Genomic DNA, 16,088 nt, shown 5'->3' on the forward strand with positions numbered 1-16,088 from the left:
ATAATACTAAATACTGCCATTTCTGACATCTACACTTAATTTTTAATCATTTATTGTAATTATCAGATGAAACATAGTTATACAGCCTTCTAGAAATTATAATGTCCTCTTTGAAATGGCTGACATAAATATAACTAAGGTGGTTATAAGATTCTATAATATGAAGCTAATTATTTCATTTAGAAAGGAAATGATGGTAACTATATCCTGTAAAATTCTGAAATGGAAGATGACTTATGAAGAGTCTAAGGTATTATAGTTGGGTAACACAAGCAAGCATCATGAAGGTGTTTAAAAAGCCATCTTGAACATTTTAAAAAAGCAACATACTACTACACACCACAAGAATGGGCTCAAATTTAAAAAGCTGATAATACCAAGGGCTGGTGAGGATGTGGAACAAATGGAACATTGATGATGGAATGTTAAATGGGTCAGCCATTTTGGAAAATAGTTTGAAGGATTCTCACTCACCACATGACCCAGCAACGGCACTCACAGTAAGTCATCCAGGAGAAAAGAAAACACATCCACACAACTTGCACACAAATACTCATAGCGGCATTATTCATAATGGTCCAAACTGGGAACAACCCCAAAGTCCATAAGTTTGTGAATTCATAAAGAAATCATGATACTATTGATACCACTCAGCAATAAAAATGAGTATTAATATACTAGCAACATTCTGCTAATTAAAAAAAAATCAAACACAAAAGACCACAGGCTGCATGATTCCACTGAACTGAAATTCTACAAAAGATACCATTATAGTGACACAAAGTAGACCAGTGGTTTCCTAGGGTCAGGGGGAGAGGCTCAACTACAAACAAACACAAGGAACCTTTTAGGGTAATATTCTATATCTTGATTGTGCTAGAGTTTACTGTAGATATTAAAATTAATCAAACTGTATACCTGAAATTAGTGAATATTTTTGCATATATATTATGACTCAATAAAATTTGGTTATTAAAAATATAACTATGTACAGTTTCATTACTAAAAATACTGCTAAAAATAAAAAATTAAACAGAAACAAATGGACTTAACTAAATAGTAAATTGTTGACATAGTCAAACAGAAAAATGTTATTTCAAGATAGACTTCTAATGGTATATCTTTTGGGAGTTATAGATAAAAAGAAATGCAAAAATATTTTAAGCTGTATCCAATAATCTTATTGTTAATATAGTAGGGCAAAACAAATAAAAAATTATGTTCATTGCCTTGGGAACCAAGACTTTTGGCCTAAAGAAAAGAATAAAATCAAAGGCGACTTATAATCTTAAATTTGAATAAAAAGGTCAATATAAATTCTTATTTTTCTCTTTCTAAAAAAAAAATATGTATTTTCTAGGTCTATCCTCTAAGACCCAAAGTTATGATAACACTTAGCAATGAATATCCACAACACTGACATTAATTCCCACCGAAGGGATTTGGGATCTTTGGAAAAATGGCTGATTTCAGATTTGGGGCAGGAAATGTACAAGATGAGGTTGGGGCATCTTGTCGAAGCAAAAAGTAATCAGGTTACAAAAGACTAATGAAGTTTATCAAAAAGATACAAGACCAACTTGAAGGGACTAACACTGGGCAAAGATGGGCCCATTTGAGCTTAAAAAAGAATTATGACTGCAATAAATTAAAATACAGCAAAGACATAAAAATCTATTAGTTCATACTGATATTAAAAAACGAACAAACTCATAAGTCGTCTTTGGAGGATGACAGGAAAACCCATTATTCTGAAAACTGACAAGTAATGGAAAAGAATCAAACACTTCCCCTGCCTTTCCTGTAAAACTTTCACGTCATACTAACAATCAGGATAAAATTCCTTTTCAAAGAAGATTCCCATCTAATTAATATGAAACAAATAATTAGGGAAAACATCAGTATTTTATACCTTTTAAAGGAAACAATGAATCTAGGTAACGATCATTTAAAATCAATCTTTAAAGACTTAATAATATGTAGATGCACCAGGCTGACAATACCTAAACTCAGAGATTATTGAAAACAGGACAACCAATACTATGTGCCTCCTGATGTGATGCAATAATATTCAGCATCACCTACATATGAAATAAATATTCTTGTCCCTTACTCTCAAAACTGAACTTCAGTGTTATTAAGCCTCTAGATCTAAGACTTTACACACACACACACACACACACACACACACACACACACACACACACAAATGGTGGACAGAGGAACAACTTAAATGACACCAGAAGGAAGAGATCTATGAAATCCAGAACATGGGACATTCTACAGAAAAAACACATAAGTCGTATGAAAAAAAGGAAGGGATAAGTGGTCAACTATTATAGGTTGAGTGAGACTCAAGGGCCATATCATCCAAAGCAACTGTACACTAACTACAAAAATACATTTTTGAGACAATCAGGGAAATGTGAGCATGGACTAAGTATCAGATATTAGGGAATAATTTATTAATATTTATTTTAATATACATGATGATGATATTCTCGGGTTTTTTTAAAAAGTAATTTCTGTTAGAGACAGATACTAAAGTATTTATACTAGGTGAAATGATATAAAGTATGGGAATTGCTTTAAAAGTATTACAGCACACAAAAAAAAAGATGAGGGAGGGATAGAGATAAAACAAGACTGAGAAAATGATGGTAGTTTTTGAAGTGGGCGATGGGTACTTCTATTTGAAAACTTGTGAAATAAAAGATACATAGGGAGATACACATTTCCACTTATGAAATTTTAAAAGAACATGAGTTATGGTTTAATTCTGCACTACTTTAGGAAATTCTACATATTTTATAACATGTCAAATAATGTAAATATATATTTAATGCAGTCTGTGTATCTATTTATAGATCTCATGTCTATAATGTAGATTAAAGAGATAAGAAAAAAATAATGATCTGGTGGAAGGGAAGATAGAATTTCAATTACTATTTTAGAAAAATTACTTATAACAAGCAAATAAATAATGGATTAAATGCGGATGTTAACTAAAACATTCAATCTAACATATTGAAAGAAAGTTTCCCTACCAAAAGGCAAATACTTTAAAAAAAAACTGAAAAGGTTATTTTATGTGATATAAAATCTACAAAGAACTTCTATTAAATTTCATGTTATCTGTTATCAGAAGTCCAAATAACACTCACATTTTGAAGGAGCTGCTCAAACCAGTCATATCCAGTATCTCGGCATGCTGCAACCTAAGGAGGAAAATATGGTGAAACAATCAAAGTTAGAAATGTACTTAATCTGAATAAAATACACTTTTGCTATACTTTAGCCTTAAATATATAAATGTCTCAATGTCTTCAATTAAAACATTTATTTTCAAAGTAAACTATTTTTTCAGTGAGCCAATAACTTACCAATGTTAAAAAATTTTTATTGTAAAAATATATTAGAATACATTCAAGAAATTAGTGTAATATATTGAAATTAAATGTGGAATTACATTTTGAACAATAACTCGAACTACATGCTGTCAGAAAAATCCAAAAGGTCTAAAACAATAAAAATGAAAATGCTTGTTTCGTATTTTCCTTCTAGATAGCAGATTTAAAGAATTCAGTGAAACAGATATATAATTGATGACATAAGATTTCTTATGTCCAAAATATGAAAAGCATCATGGGTTAAAAAAAATTATAGTTTATGTATAATAGTTTATGTATATATTTAAACATGAAACTAATCTTAATTCATGTTTTCTGAAATACGTAGGAATTACTATCGCATTTCAGGCTGCTATCCTTGGGCTATTGCACCTAATTCATCCCCTTCTCCTTTCCCTCTCAGTTTTCAATCACTGGAGGAATTTGAAGAAATTTTAATATTGGTGCTTAAGTCAGTAAAATGCCAAAAGGTGGGGCTATGTAGAAACACCCATTTCATCTTACTTGTATCCCTTGAGTATCTTCAGAAATATAAAGTAAAGGACGTAGTACTAAATGTCAAGGTTAACCACATACTCATTACTGTCTCTCCCTTTGTAAAATGGAGTTCACCTCAACCAGGTTTGCACCGGTAGGGACCACCCCCTTGTTCCAGTCCTTCTTACCACATCAGTGATGTTTAAAATTTTCCTTGTCATTGCTTCTTTGTCATTGTGTGGAGTTGGAGTAAACCAGAGTTTTTGGAATGTTTCATTTACTAATTTCTAGAAGAAAAAATTCAAACTAAGTAATTACAACAAACATGGCAAAATTCTCAATCCCAAATTCTCATTAAAGCCTAAAACAAAGCTATAAATAACTAATCAAAACACAAACTACTGGCAATTTTTGGTATGAATTTCTCAATTTTTTTCAAATCACCAATTAATTTCTCAAAATTACAATCTTTTAAAATTTGGTTAAGATTTTCAATGAGTATCATCACTATGCCTAGCTTAAAACTTCTGCATAGTATACGCTTGAATGTTTTTGATCAAACTAAAAAATATTTTTACTACTTTTGCAGGAGAAAGTATTTAAACTTTCAACAAAGTGTTAACTAATTTATGAGTATAAAACCAAGTACAAACCATGTAAAAATCAAAATGACTCTGATAAAAATTTCCAATATATAATGCAATCTCTATAATGGTATTAAATATTTTAATTGCTGAATTTGTTGGGAATAATCAGATTTTATTAATACATCTAGATAATAAAAATGTATCAAAGTAAGTCTTTATCTTGAATTTAAATCTATAAATATCATTTCATTTGTAAAGTTTTATATATATTTAAATAAACAATTTAAATATAACAAACATTTAAGTTATTTGAAACATTAATGAACAATAAACTTTAGTCAACATTTCATCTTACCTTAATGCCCTCTTCATCATTAACTCTGCGAATCATTTTTACACACATTTCTGTAATTTTTGGAAATGTTGGTTGTTCGATACAGATGTCTCTTAGAATCTTTATTACCCTTTTTCTGACACTAATACCAGTATCCTAAGAACAGAAAGGTATTATTAAATGTCAAAAACAATCGAGACACCTAGGTATATGAAATTTGATAAAATGAAATTAGAAAATAAATAACAACAAGCAGTATATTCACTATATATTACTGTGATAAACATGGTCTACATATTTCCTTTTTATATGCTTTCTTATAGATGTTACTATAAATGAGTTATTTTATACCATCTGTTTTTAAAATATGATATCCAATACATGAAAAAACATTAACTAGTTAGTACTGAACACAAAACTAGAGTATAAGCTTCCCAAAATTAAATGGATAACAAACATGAAACTTTTGGAATAGTGTCTGCTACTTAAGCAGCATATAAAACATTTGTAACAAAAATGTCTAACCTAAATCTAATCAAACCATTGCCACTATCTTATGGTTTACAGGAAATAGAAGAAACAAAGGAACAAATTAAACAAAACAATGAGGAAATAACAAGACTGACCTGGTCTTTTTCAATTAGTCAATGTCAGAGGGGGAAGTGTGTAAAAAAGAGTTAGAGAATACTGTAAATTTTAAAATATGACCACCAAATGCAAAGTATGATCTTTCATTCGATTCTATTAAAAAAAAAAAAAAGCTGGAAAAAAATTTTTTTTGTCCAATTTTTGGGACAACTGAAGAATTTGAGTAGGAACTGGTTATGAGATGATATTTAGGGAGTGTTAATTTGGTTAAGTGAGATAATAGTTTTTGTTTACAAGGACACTATTCCTATTTTTTGGAGAGTTAAGGTGACATATCTATGAAAGAAATAGCAAAATGTTTGTAATTTAAAATAATTCAGCAAAAATTATAGATTAAATGTGGTGGTGGATACATGGGTGTTCACCGAACTATTTTGAATTTTACAAATTTCATAAAGAGTTTTAAAAATAAATAAAAAGCATCAAACACTTATTGTGCAAAATTATTTCCATAATGCAGTTTAGCCATTGTGAAAATATTTTAAAATATATTACTAGCGTAGATGCTGTCAGAGTTCACTGTCGATTTGAGAATCCAGTTGGTTTTGTCTTTCATTCTTGAAAAGACTGAGGCACCAAACGGGAAAAAGAAATTCTTCCATTCTTTCTTGGTTGATATCAAGATTTTATGCTAATTGAAGCTGGTATTACAACTTTCAATCATATAGTATTTTGATAGTAGGCTAAAGGTGATAAAATAAATTCTTGTCATTGTGGGAATACCTAGTCATGTGCTTAATGAATCTCTGTTGAGTTACAGAAGTAACCAATATGCCTGCAGGGTGTGGTGTGTAGATTCGACAGGTATCTTGAAATGCCAATGTTTCCTTTTATATTCCAGGAAAATGCTTCAGAGCCATAGAAATTCATGACATCCAAAAAATTAAGTATCTTAGAATTGTGTTTAAGTTTGCTCTTAAGACACAAATGACTTTCTGGTTAACTTGCTTGTCATAATTCAGCTTTAAAGAAACATGCAGATACACATAAAGGATTCAAAAATATTGTCATATACCAAAACTTCTGTACTTAGCTCCGACTAAGTACATGTTTCCTGTTTATATACATATATACATACATACAGAATATGTACATATTCTGATTCTTATCTAAAATATTAAACTATGCCATGTAGTTCCTGTGATTTATTCATTGTAAACTGATATAATCAAAAGGAATAGTAACTAAAAAAAGGAATCCAATTTTCACCAATGACTTGCTTTACAGTATTGAGCAGCGCTCCTCTTGAAATATGTCCTTCTTTAGAAGGTACTATAGTTCATAACATTGGGCAAAATAAATTTATAACTGACACTTTTCTAGCTTAACATTTGAAGAAAAAGATATGATACTACTAGGAAAACAAAATTATATTCATGAATTGTATAACAAAAATGAGAAAGCAAACATACCAATATTCTTTCAATCAGCATATCATAATACTGCTCAGCAAGCTGAGGTCGACAAAGGACAAATCGACCCAGTAATTCTACTGCTGCTTCTCGGACACTAGTAGAGTTATCCATCAATCGTCCATGAACTCCTCGCTGCATATCAAGCTAAAGAAAAATAAAGACAATGTAATTTACACTAGGTAGAGCTAGTATTTTAATTTGAATAGAAAGCTGAAGAAGGAAGAATCATTTCTGCTCCTCTTTACCCTTGCTAGGATACTGGGGTCTACAGCAACAACCTCAGACAAACACTTCATGGCTTTTGTTCGAACGGCAATTGCATTTTCACCAAGAACTCGAAGGATCTGCCAAGCAAACAGTGATATTTTCATAAATTGTAGAACACATAACATTTAACAAAATATAACATGAAAAGCAAAAGATATGAAAACAAACATAATTTACCTCCCTTGAATTTTTATATACGTGAGCAAGACATATTGTCTTACTGATCAAAAGTTTTAACCTAAAGGTAAGTGAGGCATTCTATACTTTAGGGCCTTTATCCTGGCATTCTCAATTAAACCAGGTTTTTATTGCTATGCTTCATTTGCAAGGACTTGTAGCCTCACTAAAACCTTGTTATGTATAACTTTAATTAAGGATATTTACTATCATTTAAATAATATTTGGTAACTGAATAATTTGTTTTTATAACATCAATCACTCTACTTACAAGGTGTGATCAAACAATAAGGTAAATGTTTAAAAAAAAATTATTAAAGTAAAAGACACATTGCCATTAATCCCCTTTAAAATACTCTCCGTCGCTTTGAACATACTTAGCCCATCATGTCACTTTCTGAAGCAGTTCTGGAAGTCCTCTTTTGTGTCTTTACTTTATCTTCCATCACGACAACACTCCATGTCACACATAACTTCTGGTATGTGGCATTTTCTGTCAAATAAAAACATTACGGTGTGTCCTCATCCACCTTACTCATTGGATCTGGCATCGTGAGACTTCCAGCTCTTCCCCAAAGTCAAAATGACCATAAAAAGTAAACGTTTTGAATGGATTCAGGACATTAAGGCCTGAACAGTAAACGACAGTAAAACTAGACACTCACGAAAGAGGACTTCCAGAACTGCTTCAGAAAGTGGCAAGAATGATGGGATAAGTGTGTTAGAAGTGAGGGGGAGTATTTTGAGGAGGTTTAATGGCAATGTGTCTTTTACTGTAATATTTTTAAAATTTAAACATTTACTGTATTTTGTGATCACACCTTGTACACCATAAGTGTTATACTAATACCGTCATGTATCCATTTATCTGTGAAACAAGAATCAATATATAAAAGGCATGCAGAACAAAGGCATTTTAACAAATATGGAAATAGAAACAAATGGTACTTTCATGATCTTTTAAAATATCTATTTTCAACAATCAAACACTACCCCACAAATATCAAGAATCAGAAATGTCTGTATAAGGGATTCTGGTCCAGTTTACCTGTGTCAAATAAATATCAAAGCTCTGGGCAAACGGCCTCATAGAGGCCAAGTATCGAACAATCAAACAAGCATCCTCATAGTCCACAGTGTCGGAGTTCATCCTGCAACAAAAAGTCATTAAATTTTTATATATTTTTTTGTAAAGCACATAGATTTCAAAGAGATAACTGAAAAAGTAAAGATGTGTTCTCCCTGGGTCTTACTTTAATGTGCTGAACTGAGAAGGCATGGTTTTAATAATGCTTCTAAGAAACTTTTTCCGGTTTTCAGCTCGATGCATAATTTGACCAGTTGTCTCAACTTCCTTTGCATGATGTGTTCCTTCAGATGATTCCTCATCTTTTTGTGATTTCATTGCTTTTTCTGTTTCCAGCGTTGTGTCACGGAACCATTGGGCTATATAGAATTTACGAGAAAACTGGAAAGAAATTAGTGAAGATTGAATTTGATGAAATTAGTAACAATTTCCAACCCACTGATAAAATTAAACCAGTTACAAATATTAAGGTTTACTTTAAAACAACTTCCATTGGATAAAGACATTTTCAGAAAGCTGGAACATTTACAATATCTGAATGATAGAAAACTTATTATTTTACTTTGTCCCATTAAAATGATGTCAAAAGATAATTTCATAAACACAACTCTATTGAATCTAGAATATCACTACTATTAAGGTCAGTATTACATGATTCAGTAAAACTTAGATGATGGGTCAACCAGAAAAGTTTAGAACAAATGGATAAAATGCTAAAGGCAGAAGAGTAGTTATTTTCAAAATCTCACTTTATTTTTTCAAGAACTACGCAGCCAATTATTGAAATATTTTAAGCTGAGTCTTATCTACAATCTATTCCTTTCAATAGATTGAAAACATGCAGTAGTTGGCTGAATAGCTTAGTTATCTCCAATCTCCTTAGATAGCATTTCCCATCAGTTAAAAATTAAAAAGTACCCTAAAATATGCACTGTTCCCTAATATAGTTTATAAATTTTACATACGAACCTATTATACTAATACTTCAAAAATATGTAATATACAAAAAATAGAATTAAGGATTATATTAAAAATAATTATTCACATAAAATTCTAACAGGTTTTTTTATATGCTAATTGATCATATCATGTACCACTTGGGGCATGCCCATTGTGAGGACCAATGATATAGCCTAGTCTTAAGGATAACCTATGGAAAGATTTCCAAGTATTTCCCATGTCACGAAATTTTAGTATATTGTAATATCTGTACCAGAATTCCATATAAGACAAATCAATCCATAACCATTCTTTTCTGTTTAGATTATCAAGTATCCCTGTTTCAAAGATCAGTATTGTAAACAATAAACAACTTTCCTCTTCATGACATGTCCCAATTTTGTTTCAGACCCAATTTGAAAAAACATGTGTTATCGCCAAAAAGATTAAAAAAATCTTACCACTAGTGAGGGATCAGTCTCAGTGTTTTCATCCAAGTAATCAAGCAATGCTTTTTGCAATTGTTGGATTTCATCTTCACCTCCTGAAACCTATAAAAATGAACCAAATAAGAACAACAAAAAATTAATATATTATACAGCTGTAAACACAAATTTGAGCAAAAAAAACTGATAAATGATAAAAATGAAAATACAACTAAAAGGAAGAAACAGAAGAATACTATTTTTGAAAATTATATTGATAGCTGAGGTTGGCTTTTATTTTTATGAACTATGTGTCATCTTTGAAAGAGCTTGTAAGTAGCTAACATAAAAATTATCAGAACAATATGTTAAATTTTCAGAGGTAGAAAGGTCCTAGTACTGGTTTTCTGTTGGAAAAAAAAAAGAGACAAATCCAAACTTAATCTAGTAAATAGAAACTGTTATTATGTGTTATAGGCTTCTTTGGGGTATTATTTAAAAAGAACATTCTGGAATGTAAATTTTTTTTTTAATTAAATTTATTGGGGTGACAATTGTTAGTAAATTTACATAGATTTCAGGTGTACAATTCTGTATTACATCGTCTATAAATCCCATTGTGTGTTCACCACCCAGAGTCAGTTCTCCTTCCATCACCATATATTTGATCCCCTTTACCCTCATCACCCACCCTGGAATGTAAATATTTTTATTTATAATATAAAAATAGTACTTTATTTCATTAAGGATATTAAATATAGAGTGGGTGAGCTGTTTCACTTGATGTAGAAACAGAAGGGGACTGAATATTTAGGTCCGGTCAAGAACAATACGGAGCAGAAATTAACTCTGAGTTGACATTCATGATTATAGCTTATACTCTAGCTTTGCCACAAGAAATGCCAAGTAAATCTTAGTAGAAAACAAAGATTAGAATAACCCACATTCTAGGAGAGTGGTGAAATGGCTACATTCAGAAATTCATCATAGCACTGTAAACTAGGTCACTGTAAACTTCCAAAAGCAATTTGGAAATATGTCGAGAGCCATAAAAATATTTACAAATGACCTTTACCCTCTAGTTTTACAGTGTACTATCTACATGGCCATATAGACAAACAAGAGGTTGTAGGTCACTCTAAGAAATAACGAAAGTCACCTAGCACCTAGATCTTGGTTTCTACCGTGTTTCCCTGAAAATAAGACCTAGCCAGACAACCAGCTCTAATGCGTCTTTTGGAGCCAAAATGAATATAAGACCCGGTCTTATATTACACTGTATTATATAAGACCTGATTTTATATTATAGTAAAATAAGACCAGGTCTTCTATTAATTTTTGCTCCAAAAGATGCATTAGAGCTCATTGTCCGGCGAGGTCTTATTTTTGGGAAAACACGGTAAATTACCATTTTCCAGTTAAAGGAACCAGCCGTTCTTAGAGAAATGGCTGATTCCCGGGCTGAGGCAAGGACAGTAAAAGATGAGCCTGAAACATCTTATTGTGCCACAAAGTAAGAAAGCCCTCAAAGAAAGCTAGGAACATATCAAAAAAAAACCACACAAAAGCCAGCTCAACGCAGGACTCACTGGTCAAATCCGGTGAGCATTAAAATAATGACAGCACAAATTATAACCTATTAAAAACAGAAACAGTAGTATCACATTAACGGTGCTGTCTTGCTTTTGATAGTCGTACTGTGGATATTTAAGTGAGAGTTCTTGTTTGTAGAAAATGTATACCAAACAGTGGTTCTCAAACTTCAGTATTCATTTGTATGTTAAACTACAGATTGCTGGTTCCCATATGCAAAGGTTCTGATTCAGTAGAATTCGCATTTTAACACGTTCCTAGGTGATGTTAATATTGGTGCTACCAGTTTAGGGAATTACATTTTGAAATTCTGTGGTAATGGGGACATCATGTTTGCTCAAATAGGAAAAAAAAATGCATATACAGATGTACATGAAAGTATATTCTGAAAAAAAATGATAACTGAAAATTTTCAACAATTAAGGAATTTGGGTGAAAGGTTTGTGGAAGGTCCTTGTACTGGTCTCATAACTTTTCTGTAAATTTAAAATTATTTCAAAATACAAGTGTAATAAAAAAAATTAGAGGTATTTCTAATTGCCAGCATGAGTAAGGTTAGGGACATTAAAAAAGGCAAAAAGATGAAAGCAGTGTATACACTAGGGTTAGAGATCATTTACCTACCAATTTTCTTAAGTAACTTTTAGTATTACTATCACCTGATCCATATTTATTTAAAAAAGTGCAGCAACAAAACACTTTCCCCCTTAAACATTAAAGTCCCCAATATGATAAAAGGAAAAGAAGCCCTCCTCACCTTTCCCCATAGAAAAAGATACACAACATTCAAAGGTACAAAACAATTTGATTGGGTGTGAAAAATCATCACCTTATTAAAGATTAAAATAAAACTTATGTTAAACCAAACAGAAAACAGCACCATAACTCATAACTTCAAAGTTGTAAAAAGAAAGCAAACTAAAGATTTATGTAAATCATTTAAATGTTCCGGTTAGACATTATAATTTACCCCAAGGTATTAACATTCTCTGGTGGGGCTTCTGAATAGCCCACTTTTAGAAGTACAGATCTTATTTTGAATCTACAAAATGAAATGCAAGACTGACATACTACCTAAAGAAAGTACTTTACAATTTATCTCCATAATTTTAACCCTTTATCTCAATACCTGCTTTAAAATTCGTTCTATAGACCCTTGATCCATTTTGCTTGTAACAGCATCTTTCCTCAGTCGCGCAGCAACAGTTCCAAGGTAATCAAGAGATGCCACCCTTAAGGCCATTTCTGTTGACTTGTTACTAAACTGATGAACCTAAACATCAAGATAAAGCAAATTTTGGTTTAATGTAATCAATTTATAATATTATTTTAATACCAATTTATCATATAAATTCCAAATCTATATTGCATTATCTGAAATGTAAACTTTTTCTCTTTGTGATATTATTCTATAAACAGTGACTGCCTTTTCAGTTTGTGGAATCTGAACATATTCATTTCAGAAAAATTACACATTAAATCTAAGAACAGTCACTTTCTTTAAATATAGGCTCAACTGTTTAATTTGTGAAAAAATAGGATACTACTAAGAATTTCTTAAGTTGGAATTCTGATGCCTATGAAACATTATCTTGGTTCCAGAATAGTATTATATATTTTCCAGCTCACAGAAAGTAAGGTCCCAACAGTTTTGTAACAATTTGTATTGCACAAGTCCAAATGTAGCTTTAAAAACAACACAAATCACAATATTTCTTTGTATTTCTCTATTGTATTACATGACGACCAAAATGTGTCATGTTTTTAGAAATACTCAAAGATGACAAAGAGTTCACATTAATTAATTTCATGCTTTGAAATGAGTTAACTATATTAACTTATGACTCAGTGTTGAGATGCTTTTAACTAACAATATAAGACTTCCAAACCAAAAATGTTTTCAAAGCAGTTATCTTACGTAATGAAATGAAAGCACCAAAAGTCACATTTTAGTTTTCTACAAGGTACTGACAATATTGTGTACAATTATGAACATGCAAAAATAGAGATGCAATGGTCATATTTCCTTACACATTTTTAAAGAATTCATCATCTGTGAATCAGAGTACATCCTCATTATGTTGTCTTCTAGTAATCTAATAATCTTTAAATGCTATACTCTTACCAACAGTCTCCCTAACAAACTAAGGAGTAGTTCGGCAGCTGGCCATTCAGGCTTATTGACTGTTGAAAGAAGGTCTTGAACAAAATTTTCAAATAGTGGTCTGTAATCTTCTTCACCTTGCTTACTACCACATCTGTTCAAAGATAAATAATGAAAAGGCTGTGAATTTAGGTGACATGCCCACCAATATGACTAAAATTTTGCTAAGAAAGTTTTCTCTATATCTAATAACAAGGTATTAAGTGAGTACATGAAATAAAATAAGGATTTAAATAAATTATTTCTCAAACTTCATTTTTCCCATTTACTGAGAAATATTAATATTACTTTCTGGTAAGTATAACACATTTTTTAAAATGAGCAGTGTTTTTATCTCTCTGAGATTACCATAAATTTTTATGAAGGCTGAATAACCTCTCTCCACAAACTTTCCTATTCAATTAGAATGCACCAAAAAACATCAAAATTTACTGAAGAAAAATTATAAATTTCAATCTAGAACTTTAACGTTTGGAGTCCAACCTATAAGCAAGTTCACAAAATTTTAGATTTTTAATATTGCAATTACCTCATTTTAAAGATCTGGAAATCAAGGGCCAAGGAGATATACTCAAGATTCAGATTGTGGCAGAAAATTGGATAAATCTTTAACTTAAAGTATTCTCTATACTGGGGAAAATAAAAATCAGACTATGTTTACTCACTTTTTAAGGAAGATTGAAAGGAAGTTTTGGGCTGTTCGCATGGCTGTTTCATAAGAGTTGGTAATGACAACATCTTGGTCAACCTTGATTGAGAAAAATGAATTTATACATATATAAAAAATAGCCAGAAAACAAAATAATTAAGTTGCTAATACTATGTTATTACTGAATAAAGGTAATACATTTAAATACTAAAACGTTTAATTATTTTATAAAGAGAAAAGCTACAATTAGCATACTAAACATATTTCAATACTTTATAAAAACAACTAAATAAAAATACTTGATAAAAACAACCAAATAAAAACGAGAGATCATATTAATTTATTAAAATACGTAAGAGTGATAAATGTGGTTAACAAATCAAGTATAAATAGTTGTTTATCATGATCTAGGTCAGAACAAGAAATTGGTTGAAAATGTGAAAACAATTTAAAAAAGAAACTACAAACTCAAAGTTTATGAAACACTGGAATATAATACAAAAGAAAATTCAACTGTTTCATTAGAAATTTAAAGGCAAGGATATACATAGTCAATTCAAAGTTGTGGAAACCCAAAAGGTGAATAAATGTATGAAAAATCTCACTAGTGACCAGGAAAATGCAAAATAAAACATGGTATCATTTCACGGTAACCAGATTAGGTAAAATAAAAGAGTAAGAACATAAATTAAAACATCACTTTGTTGAGCAAACTGACAAGTTCCAGTAAAGTTGTATGTACACTATGATTTAATAGTTTACTTCTAAATATATCTAGAGAAACTCTTGCTTTAATTTATGATATAGTTATATGATGCATTTAATTCAACTCAAAAAGAATCTGGTGTTTAGTTTTATCTAGTGAATCAATGTTGAGTGAAAAAATTAACTGTAAATATGTCACTATAACATTTATGTAAATTAAAAAAAACAATTCTGTATCAAATTTATGCAGGTAAATAGATAAGTGAAAGGAGAAACATTCTCACGATACTAGTCACCAATAGTAATGAAGGGAAGATTGGAGAAAGAACGATGGGATTAGGATGGGGGAGAAACAACAGGGATCTCAACTTTTTCGATATGCATTTTTTACTTAATTACATATTATTACTCACAACATGTATATATCTGGATATAACAGAATAAAGAAATAAAATTATTCGTGTTTCTTTTGAACTTTTTGAAAGTAATGCTATACTATAAAACTTGGGAAAATTGTAAGCGTTGGTAGGTAAAAACTACAAAACCAAATCTTAGCTACAAATTACTCAAAAGTGAGATCATCAATTCATCCGCTGCATGAATGAATTATATCACAATTATATGTTATGCATTAATGCAGGTACTACATGTTGTAATATTCACTTACACATTCTATACCTCACTTGAGTCTTACAACTTGGAATGGTAGACTTGTTAGGTACTATTGTTCCCATTTCACAGCTAAGAAACAAACTCAGATTTAAATTTGTATGTTTTATGACAGGTAGATATTAACAGTCAGAACTAGAACTCAAGTCTCCTAAAGCCTAGTCTAGTGCTCTACAAGGATCCTAAAGACTACCCATGAAGCCCTGAATAAGAACTTCATTTTTATCAGAACGGCAGAGGATATATGTGCTTCTTCCTATAAAAACATATAGTTATAAAACTTAGAAAAGACTCTTTACCTTTTTATTTGAGTCCTCTTCTGAATTAGAGTCCTTCTCTGATGATGGTAAGTGTACTACACACTGGATTAATTGTAAAACCAGTGCTGTGACCATTTGAATATACATAGGCTCTCCATCCATATCACTACTGTTTAACCTTTAATGGAGAAGAAAATATTTAAACCATACAGGGCATGAAGTGAATTTCATTTTTCATGTCATCTATTATCTAAAAGTTTCGAGATGCTTTCTTTATCAATA

At 30.8% G+C, this 16,088-nt stretch overlaps 1 protein-coding gene across 3 annotated transcripts in view; it reads right to left on the reverse strand.

The window, feature by feature from the left end:
• Positions 1-16,088, reverse strand: part of NIPBL (NIPBL cohesin loading factor) — a 186,638-nt gene that overhangs the window by 31,270 nt on the left and 139,280 nt on the right. For all 3 annotated transcript variants that reach the window (XM_081054409.1, XM_081054410.1, XM_081054411.1), the window contains 12 exons: positions 15,846-15,984; positions 14,189-14,271; positions 13,485-13,617; positions 12,489-12,632; positions 9,803-9,892; positions 8,569-8,783; positions 8,364-8,466; positions 7,117-7,215; positions 6,869-7,015; positions 4,830-4,964; positions 4,076-4,174; positions 3,165-3,218 (listed from right to left, as the gene is read on the reverse strand). In XM_081054409.1, the coding sequence (XP_080910535.1) occupies positions 3,165-3,218; positions 4,076-4,174; positions 4,830-4,964; positions 6,869-7,015; positions 7,117-7,215; positions 8,364-8,466; positions 8,569-8,783; positions 9,803-9,892; positions 12,489-12,632; positions 13,485-13,617; positions 14,189-14,271; positions 15,846-15,984 (1,441 nt within the window). The remainder of the gene's footprint in view (positions 1-3,164; positions 3,219-4,075; positions 4,175-4,829; positions 4,965-6,868; positions 7,016-7,116; positions 7,216-8,363; positions 8,467-8,568; positions 8,784-9,802; positions 9,893-12,488; positions 12,633-13,484; positions 13,618-14,188; positions 14,272-15,845; positions 15,985-16,088) is intronic.

The sequence above is a fragment of the Rhinolophus hipposideros genome, assembly GCF_964194185.1.
Source record: "Rhinolophus hipposideros genome assembly, chromosome: 7".
In the NCBI taxonomy this organism is placed as follows: Eukaryota; Metazoa; Chordata; class Mammalia; order Chiroptera; family Rhinolophidae; genus Rhinolophus; species Rhinolophus hipposideros.